The sequence below is a fragment of the Xenopus tropicalis genome, chromosome 1, assembly GCF_000004195.4.
Source record: "Xenopus tropicalis strain Nigerian chromosome 1, UCB_Xtro_10.0, whole genome shotgun sequence".
NCBI classification, from domain to species: domain Eukaryota; kingdom Metazoa; phylum Chordata; class Amphibia; order Anura; family Pipidae; genus Xenopus; species Xenopus tropicalis.
In genome coordinates, this window is record NC_030677.2 from 115,344,854 (window position 1) to 115,355,692 (window position 10,839).

The window sequence follows — 10,839 nt, forward strand, 5'->3', positions numbered from 1 at the left end:
TTTTTCTTCTAACATAAACACTGACCTTAATATTTTGGCACCCCCAGTGAAATATATTTTACATGTCCTTTAATATAGGTCATATATATATATATATATATATATATACACACACACATACTTATACACACACATACTTATACTTATACATATAGGCTGTATTACCAGAAGCATACAAACACCTGTCTATCTCTCCTGAAAAAACAAAGGGTATTGTAAGTATTAGTGGGCCTGGGTTGCAGTTGGCATTGAAATTTATCCTACAGATGTTTCATTGGGTTAAGGTCAGGGCTCTGTGCAGGCCAGTGAAGTTGTTTCAGCAAACCAACTCTTTAAGGAGCTTCTGTTTTGCTTGGGGACCTATCCCATACCAATGCTAGCAATTATTTGCCAAGAATGGCATTGTACACCAAGGCATATGAAGAAGCTTATATTAAATTTTCTTTTTTGCAATAGTTGCCTATTGAGGTTTGATTTCACTGTAGCCGAAATTATAAAAGATATCCCTAAACCATCATTCCTCCTCCATCAAACGTTAGTGTTCATTACATATTCAGGCAAGTAATGCCTGATGGCAGTTCATCACTCCAGACAACAAAATTCAGTGACAGCAATGTCTTGGCATTGCACATGGCAATACCTGGCTTGGTGCAACTGTAAAAAAAAAAAAAAAAAGCAAAGCTCCCAACAAATAGTTCATATTCTTATGTTGCTTGTTATATGCTGTAACAAGCTCCTATTTTGACTTCATAACTCTCAAATGCTTATTAAAATAAAAATGAATGTATCTAGGTGTGGATATATCTTTCATTTTGCTAGCAGATTACTCTCAGATACAAGCCACTGAAATACTGAATGACTCGAGGCTTGTGGCTGGCACACCTTGTTCTCTGTTACAAAACCAGGCCCCGGCGTGTAAAAGTACAGACATACACACCCATATTTATGGTGATCTTTTCATCTAAAATTCCAGCATTATAAAAGTTAGTTGCATAATCTTTTATCTTTACAAAGGTACTCAACCTCATTTCTCAGGCTTGTGGTACACTGGGAACGCAGTCATTTTTTCTAGAGAAAGTCACTATAACAGGTCAGTTTACATTAGAGGAAACAGGAATCCCAGTAAATATGGTATCTCACATAATGTGTAGTCCTTTTGGGTATTGTTATGACCCAAAAACCTGTCTGTTTTCTGCTAATGATATAATCTGTGTACCATAAACACCTTGATTTGTATTGTTAATAATACATATTTATACAGAGCAAACATATTCTGTAGCGCTGTACAGTAGATACGTGCATGCAACAAACATACTAATTACATACACACTTACATGCCTATTTATTATAACAAAAACAGGAGAATTGATTCTATGTTGTTGCAATTTCTTGAAGTAAAAGGGACACTGATAAATTCCAAATGGCCCAAGGATTTGTCTTTTTTCAGTTATTAATATCATTAAAAAGCAACTGAGGTTCCAACTAATGTCACAGCAATGGCTGTGCCAGACAATGGTTATTGCTTTCTTTTGGCCATGTGCATTATGATACTTCTCATTTTACATTTTAAAAACAGTGACAAGGCCAAAACCAGCCTACCTAAGCCACACTCAGTAAGGCCCAGGCACAAACACGGTCGATCCAAAATGCCAACTAATGTCCTGGAACCACTGAGGTCTCTGCAGTTTTCTGAAGCATTTTAGTAAATTATTGTGAGACTAAGTCCTGCTGCCTAAAAAATGAAGCTAAACATGACTAGAGCCTGACAGTCTGAAAACTTTAGCCATATCATAAATTTTTATTATTAAAGGAAGCATTAAACCTTTTCTAGAATTCTCTTATCTGTGCTTAAGATTTCCAGAATTTCCAACCCGCACACAGTTGACCTATATTTTAGTTGCTAGTTTCTGCGACTCTTGTATTACTGAGCACTATGTATTACTCACAATGCCTTCAAATGCTGCATTATATGTGGACCACATGTGGGTGGAAAGTCCCCGGGCATGCCCTTATCTTATATTTCTTCTAAAACCCCCAGAGGACATTAGGAGCAGAGTGTTCTGTGTATACAGTAGGTGCAGGCTTGCGAGTATTACATTAGGAACATGTCTCTGAATTATCAGGCTGTATTTGTGGTATCAAACCAGTTAATTTGGATGCATAGATGCCCACAGGGACATCAAGGATTAATCTGCCCTTAATACTGTAAGGGAGGGCTAAAGCCATATAAAGGCAATGCTATATATGTAGCATGAGGCATGTGTCTACCTTACGTTCGATTACTAAATACAGTATATCCCCCTCTGAATTCTTTAGGCTTAGATAAACTATTTTAAACAACTCTAGCTTTTGCATACACTCACAAATGCATTGTTCCAAATACATTTGTACATTTTCAGAGCTTGCCTTTTGGGGTGCCACAAGAAAAGAGGATGGGCATCTGACTGTTTATTATCATTCTGAATATACACTCAAATCACAATAAATTGACCTGTCCAATGTGCTTTAATAGATACAGTACAGAAACTGCCTAAAGATACAGATGTAACAGAATTCCACTGCAACCAGGCAGATTAGGAGGTTTGTTGATTGCAATTTCTTCTTAGTTCTTCTATCTTGTTTCCTAGGAATTCAGTATTGGCTCCTTGAAAATAGTACAGCTGTAGCAAAATAAATAAATAACAAAAACCTTAAAAGTACAGTAGTACCTATTCTTAATCAATTATCTGCTATGTAGCATTAAAACACTGATAACCCCCCTTTCCTAAGTTAATTTACTTAACTTACCACTATTAATCAAACATAAAGATACTTAGGAAATGGATTATATCCTTACAAATTCCCTTTGGAATATCCCTAGATACATTGAAACAACCAAAGAAGTGGGGAGGTCTAGACATTCCTGACCCTAGAACTTTTAACCTTGCAGCCCTTTCTAGATAATTTATTGATTGGTTATCGGGATTTGGTAAATATACTAACCTGATGGAATGAAATCTATATATTCTATATAATAGCATTACTTTATAGACCATGGGTTGCCCAAGCAAAAGAAAGTTAACAAAATCCTCTCTATAGAGATACTGTTATTTCATGGAAATTACTATTTAAACGGCACAAAGCAAATGACCAATTTACCCCTTTTCTTCCATTGCAAAACAATGTAGCTTCCTGGAAAGCCAAAGATATAAAATCTGTAAAACATGTAGTAGATGAAGATAATGGGAACTTATTATCTTGGGACACCCTATCAAAGACATTTTTACTAGCTGAGGGAGATAGGTTAGCGGATTATCAACTTCGGCATTATCATAAAAAATACTGTATGCTTATTGGTTATCTTTAGCACAATTACCGGTCGCCAAAATACTTGACACTTTTATTACTAACCCATTTCTTTTTAATATTAGAAACCTAACTACAATGCTGTGGATAATTCCTAGTATACATGCCCTTCCTTGGAACAAACTAGTAATAAATGGTATTATTATCTTAAAACAAAAATCTCTTCTGAGTATTTAACTCAATCTTTGACAGCCTACAATACTATAATACCTGCGGAAATATGGCAAGAACAACATTTCAGGTTTATACATTTAGCATTTATGCTCCAAATGTAAGGCCCTACACCTAGATGTTTTCCATTATATATGGTCTTGTCCAAAAATAAAACAGTTATGGGCAGATGTAGAAGAGTTAACTATCGAATTTGAGCCCATAATATGTTTATTGAGTCTTCCAGGGGAAGTTAAACAAATCCATACGTTTTACTAGGAGGAAAAGAAAACTTAACTTAAACGATTTTATTCAACTCCTGTTTGCTGCTGTTCGCAGATCTTTTTTTAAATTTTGGATCAGCCCATTAGCCCCAACACAAACAGATGTCTTTAGATACTTACATGACCTTTGTTCCTTTGAAAGCATTACTTTTCGGTATAGTGGTAGTAAATATAGAGATGCATATACAAGAAAATGGTCTCCTTATTTACAGATAGTTGGAAGTCAAGAAAAAGAACATTTTTCTCGATTAAGATTTAATTGCAATTCATGACTTTGTATTCAATATATTTGTAAGGTTTTATTTACATATTACCATTACCATGCAGCCTATTTGTTTGTGGCTGATATCTCAGTTTTTTTCATGGGGAAGTTATAGCATTAACTCCAACAAACATACAGCCAGTTGTGTAGAGCACATTAATATCTCTGCTTCAATGAAACTAGGATTTAGTCCTCTTACTCCCCAGAGGGCATTGGGATTTCTCTTCATCTGTTCGCATGGATTCTGCTTGTCTAGCCTTGCTTATCTACAATCTGTACCCGGGCTGGACTGGGATTCAAAATAGGCTCTGGGATTTCAAGGCCCTAATAGCCCCTCACCAGTCCACTAATTAGTGACTGTCTATGGCATCTCACATCAGCCCCTCTGGCATTTGTCAGAATCCACAAATTGCCAGTACGGCTCAGTACCTATCTGCACTTCATTTACATGAATAGCTGAATCAGTGTATTGGTGTCACATGCAACACAATTTAGGCTTAAGCACTTTGGCACAGTACAGTAGCATTTATGGCAGTAGCAGCATGGAACCCTGCAGCAGTATATGTATATACCCCTTGCGTAATTGACATACCCTGTTGCATTTATAGAAGAAATGAAAGGCTGGCACTCCTTTAACTTGAAACAACTCCATGAATTCCTACAAGTAGCAAAGAGAAAATATTACTGAATGAACAACAATGCTAGATCTGACTGTGACCTGGCTATTTTTAATATATACAGTATTTCTCTGATTACCTGTGACTCAGACACATCAGCTTTAAGAAAAACTACATCGGGCATCTTTGGAATCAGGGACTGTGAATAAAACCAGGAAAGATTTTTAGAAGCCACTATTCATACATTATATGCCTAGTTCAGTAAATAGTTAAAGGAACAGTAACGCCAAAAAATGAAAGTGTATAAAAATAATTAATATATTATATACTATTGCTCTGCACTGGTAAAAGTTGTGTGTTTTCTTCATAAACACTACTGCAGTTATATAAATACCCAGCTGTGTAGCCATGGGGGCAGCCATTTAAACTGAAAAAAGGCGAAAAGGCACAGGTTACTAAGCAGATAACAGATAAGTAGCAGATTCCCATTGTATTCTACAGTTTATCTGGTATCTTCTTATGTAACCTGTGCCTTTTCTCCTTTTTTCAATTTAAATGGCTGCCCCCATGGCTACACAGCAGCTATTTCTATTAACTATAGTAGTCTTTCTGAAGCAAACACGAAACTTTTACCAGTGCAGGGCAACAGTACATTATATTTTAATTATTGTAAAACATTTTTATTTTTTAGTGTTACTGTTCCTTTAAGCCCCAGACCAGCCCAGTAAGCCCTGAGAGATAAGCAATTTTAATGACAAAACTGAGGATGAAATAATTTTCTATAGTTTTGTATCAGTAAAGCCTGATAAATAAGAAACTGTAGAAGGAACTTCAAGCACACCGGATGATGGAGTCTGCTAAAAAGCGATCGTTATTCTTCCATTTAAAATCAAAGTGCCTGAGAAATAAGGGATCACTTTGGCAGAAGGGTGTGATCCTTAGTGCTAATGCTAAGAGCACTACTGCCCAGGGATTGGCTGCACTTTACAAGGGCATCCTCTTGGAAGCCCCCTAGCTTTTGCATCAGCCAAGCTAGGAAGTCCTGTAATGCACAGAAGAGTCCTGTTCAAATATGGGAAGTGTTATGTACATTTTGCCTAGTGCCTTAAGGCAGTAGTGCCCCCGGAGCTTAGCCAGCACTAAAATTTTGCATGCTCTATGGAGAGCCTAATAGTAAATCAGCAAATCAGCCATTCCTTACTTAAAAACACAATTATTTATAATGTGCTCTAAGGTTTTTGTTGCTAATGACAATGTATAAACACTAGTCAAACATAATCCCTTACCTGATACCCCAGGCCGGTGATCCTGTTAGGAGAAAACTGCACTGGCCCAGGGTACATGCTAACCATGTACCCTGGGCCAGTGCAGTCTCTTCTTCTTTCTTTAAGATCCAGGGGGCGACACTTGCTCAGTAAAGTGAAAACACTGGCGTTTTTGTTAAAGTTTGGCTTTTCACTCTACTGTGTCTGCGCTAATGGTGCAAAGAGTGAAGAAGCAGGGAGAGGATTGCTTGCTTGCCTTAGGTCAGTGCAGTTTTCTGCTGACAGGATTACAGTAATACTGGTAAAGAGGAATATTCAATTAGAAAGAAAAGTATGACATAATAAATTGCACCTCCCCTTCCTAAATATCTGAGATAAAGTCCCCAAATTAAAATATAGCCTTTATTTACTAACCAAAAAGTAAAAAGAAAATAAGTGCTGTAACAAACAAAAAAGATTAAAACTATCAGTAAGGCAGAGCTACTAAATGCTTAACCAGATTAAGATAACTAGTTTAAGAATGAGGATTATCCGGTATGGTAGGATACTAGTTTGTTACACATAGTAATCCAGTCTTGTGCCGCTATTTGTCTTGAACCCATGTGGGTATTAGTATTTTCAAGAGGTTAGCCCTGCCTTACTGGTAGTTTTAATCTTTTTTTGTTTGTTTGTTATAGCCCTTATTTTCTTTTACTTTTTGGTTAGTAAATAAAGGTTATATTTTAATATGGGGACTTTATCTCAGATATTTAGGATGGGGAGGTGCAATTTATTTGGTCATACTTTTCTTTCTAATTGAATAGTTCTGCTAACAGGAGCATCGGCCCAATCGGCCCAGGGTAAGTAATCAGGTAAGTAATTACAGTCACTGGGGGTGCTTCTCCTTTTAAGTGGTAGATACAAATTTATTATATTAGACTATTATCAATAAAAATATTTGACACTTTATCTTACCTCAAGGTAAGGTGTTGTTAATTTGCAATGGCCACATCTTCTAGAACTCAAAGCCACAAGTACAAGCTTCTCTCCAGCCTCTTGCAGGGCAAAGTGTAGCTCATCCTATAAAGAAAAAATTAAGACTCTCAGTCATACCTCCCAACATTTTGAAAATGGAAAGAGGGACAAAAAGAAATGCCGCCGGTTAAGCTGTCAAAAGAGGGACTGTCCCGCGAAAATCGGGACAGTTGGGAGCTATGCTCTCAGTTTTCCCTTTTCTCCTCTTACCCATCCCTGGATTCCCTAAACACTGAAACTTTGGAGCAATTAAGTGTAACACCTTTTTGAAGATGGGTTGCTCACTCTCTCGGGTTCCTTCAGATGCAGACCCTCAGTCTTGGCAGGGCAATTCACAATTCCATGCAACTCTTAGCGGACACTTGTTACAAGCAACTCATGAGGTGGTCCCTCACTCTGCTCGTGGAGAAAGGGTTCACCACAGTGTATCGTGCACACAAAGCTGATCTTTGAAATAACTTCAGTGCCATTTGTTCTTACAACAAAATAATAACTCTTTATTTTCAGGATATTACACAACCTCTTTGAGGGTGCTGCTTAGATCATAAGATAAGCATAATGTTCACAACAACCCAGGGCTAATAGTCACAAACTAGTGTACTAGTCCCCAGCCCTAGTGTTCCTTTATTCCAGTAATCTCCTATTTCTTAGCCTAACCACTTGAGTTAAAACTAAAGGTGAATTCCACTGACCTCCAATGAATAGATAGACATTATTATTAAATGCATTAATTGAACTATTGATATGAACTATTTGTTACAGAGTAGCAGCAACTGTTTATAATGAGAGCTATTTAGTGAATTATATGAGGTATCTCATATCACCATGAACTTTCCAGCAGTGAAATTACTAATTATTGGGCCCCACAGCAACATTGTTGTGCCTCTAAACTTTGGGACCAAGACATTTGCTATGACTGTACAGTATATTGTAGCTGTTTATCAAATTCCACTGCCCCCCACTTATAGTTACTGGGCCCTCTAACTGCTGCAGTTTCTGTTATTATGTGTAATTACATTCTTGATTTTCAGTAAAATGATTGGCGAGTTTGAATTGTGAGTTTAACCAGTACATTTAAGCCACATTCATTTTATTCTTTAGTTCTCCGTTTATATACTGTTTTATGGAACCAATCCTGGTTATGAAATGCAACATTATGCACAAAAACATGTAACAAAATTCCCAATACGTGTTTCAGCAAGTGTTAAGACCTGGTACATGCTGTAGTTAAAGTAGAATAAAAATGAGATCATGCCACCAGCTGTTAGACAAGTTGCTGAACAGCTTTAGCAAATGCTGGCTATAAGACATGCACCTACAGGGAGACAGAATAAGTAACAATGGGGGTCATTTATAAAGCCTGGGCAAATTTGCACCTGGGCAGTATTTCATGGCAATGAACCAGATGTTTGCCTTCACTGTTCTACCTGCAGCTGGCTGAAAAAAGGTAATAATTGATTGGTTGCTATTGGATACTTCCCAGGTGCAAATTTGCCCAGTGTCTATAAATGAGCCCCAATGTGTCAAGAGGACATGCAGTGGGACAGGAGAAACGGGGATCACCATTGGCATAGGAAGTTTCTTTTGCCAAGAGAAATGGCAGGACTTTCACGGCCGATCTTAACATTTATTCTACATTTATTCTAAGACAATTTGCAATTGGTATTCATTTTTTATTATTTGTAGTTCTTTGATTAATGAATTGAATGAGAGACTGATATATGAATAGGAGAGGACAGGAATAAAAAAATAAGCAATAAAAAGTAACAATAACAATAAAACAGTAGCCTCACAGAGCGGTAGTTTTTTGGCTGCTGAGGTCTGTGACCCCCATTTGAAAGCTGGTAAGAGTCAGAAGAAAAAGGCAATAATTCAAAAATTATCAAAAATAAATAATGAAGACCCATTGAAAAGCTGCTCAAAATTGGCCATTCTATAACATACTAAAAGTTAACTGAAAGGTGAAACTGAGTAAGAAGCAGGCCCCCCCCCTAGTGTCTTCGATCCTCATCCAATGTAACTGCTAACCATTTTTATTAATTGTTTATATGTATATGTTAACTGTTATGTCATTTGTACCCCCCTATTCTGTAACGCTACTTATTAATAATAATAATAATAATAATAAAGTTGTTTTTTTTTACATCAATCAATCAATCCAAACAGAGCAGTTATGTTAATACTAAGTTGTAGTCATGAAAGAATATGTTCCTTCTTGAAGCATATTTAGCAGGTTTCACTGAAAGGCTTCATTTGGATCAACGAGTAACATGATTTGCAAAGTTCACTGAGCTGAAATATCAGCTTTTTTTTAATGATAACCACTCAATAAAGTACAGAAATTAGTTTGCCATCGGAACAATATTGTCAAAATTCTTAATTCCCCACTTCCAGTTTGCAGAGGCACTGCTTGCACAGCCAGCTAATAATCCTGAATTCAACATGTGCCAGCACAGCAAACTCACAGTTTGTCTTACTCATTAGGCTACTGGCACTGGCATACTGTAGATACCAGCACAGAAAACTGATCCACTGCCTTCGAATACCTATATATCTGTGCATTGACAAGCTAACAAGCATGAGAATCCACCTGTGAGATTACATACATATAGTATTTGGCACAAAAATGCATATTTTAACATTTTTGTGCAGGAATTTGCCCGTGTGTGCATTCATAGACCAATCCCATACCTGTCAATGCACATAGATAGAGGGACTGAAGGCGGCTGATCAAATTCTCTCTACTGGCATAAAAAACAGCTCATGTGCCATTAGCCTTGGTATCTTGTTTATAGGTAATTAAGGCCTTAGGAAAAATACACATGCCAGACCTGCAACATAATGGTAATCTCAGGAGATGTTTGTACAGTGGCCCTTGGTAAACTTCTTGGACAAAAAGCCAAACTGTCAGCAGTTATTATGATTATTTCCAGCTATTTATATTGTGGTTAAACCAGTGCTTTACAGAGATTACACATGATCCACACAAGTCCCTTTCAGTGTTCCTTTTAAGTCCTTTTGGCTATGTGTACACATTTTAAAATTGTGTGCATATTTGTAAAAACGTCTTGCTCAAGGCAGAATAAGTAGAACATTTTGTGTTTTCACACAAAATTCTTTGAGTGCACCAAAATTTGTTGTGTGTGCTGGTCAAAGTATGTGCGCTACACGAGTGCACAGCTTAGAGGGAACACTGGTTCCTTTCCCAATGGAGCTTGCAGCTTAAGGTCTCTATCACATTCAAACACACACTATGGTCAATTCTGTGAGGAGCCAATAAACCTGTCGGTATGTTTTTGGAGTGTGGTAGGAAACCAAAGGATAGGCTACAGGATACCCATGTAGACACAGGGAGCACATATAAACTCCTTTGCATATGGTGCCCACAGCAGTTTACAGTTGGGGCTCTTAGTAATGTGCGTAAATTATTTCAATAACGACAAGAGCAACACAACCTAATTTTTTCCTGCGCTACAGCTGGTCTTATTGACTAGCACACAAGTTCTAGAGATTAACATTGCATTTAAATCAAACAATAGAAAACACTGAATAATACAACTTACACAGTCATTTACTTGGTCCATAGTGGTGAGGAGGCTGTTCCTTCTCTTCTCTTCTAAAACAATAAGAGGCTAAAGCACACTATGCTCTGTTCCTATGTCTTTGCTGAAATTTGTGATCTTTCCAAAGTCCCAGGGGCAATTGGCGGATCCCTTATTGCAAAACCAAGTAGAACAATTCTCTACTCATCCAAAGTCGGGAGTGGCAAGAATTACGGAAGTTAAATTGCATGACTAATCTAATGAATGTAATAACTAAGCGATTGTGGATTTAGTTTTAATATATTAAGATACCTTTATGTTGCACAGTACAATGAGCTGATCAAATGCTTCTATCTTCAG

The 10,839-nt window shown here is 37.2% G+C and overlaps 1 protein-coding gene across 1 annotated transcript; it reads right to left on the reverse strand.

Annotated features, from left to right (window-relative positions):
- Nucleotides 1-2,435: 2,435 nt before the first annotated feature.
- LOC100497910 (thioredoxin) lies at nt 2,436-10,624 on the reverse strand. The gene is made up of 5 exons (XM_031890355.1): nt 10,501-10,624; nt 6,878-6,982; nt 4,798-4,857; nt 4,634-4,699; nt 2,436-2,660 (listed from the first exon to the last, which is right to left on the reverse strand). Exons 1-5 carry the CDS (start codon nt 10,519-10,521, stop codon nt 2,574-2,576), a joined length of 339 nt encoding a protein of 112 aa, XP_031746215.1. The 5' UTR covers nt 10,522-10,624; the 3' UTR covers nt 2,436-2,573.
- Between the last annotated feature and the right edge of the window lie 215 nt (nt 10,625-10,839).

What these genes read in the sequence shown, in the direction of transcription:
- LOC100497910 (XM_031890355.1), bottom strand. Translation starts at nt 10,521, where the DNA reads ATGGACCAAGTAAATGACTGT. An exon ending in TAACAACACCTTACCTTGAG is followed by an intron (nt 4,858 to 6,877) that starts GTAAGATAAAGT and finishes TTTTATTCACAG; the next exon opens with TCCCTGATTCCAAAGATGCC. An exon ending in CTGATGTGTCTGAGTCACAG is followed by an intron (nt 4,700 to 4,797) that starts GTAATCAGAGAA and finishes TGCTACTTGTAG; the next exon opens with GAATTCATGGAGTTGTTTCA.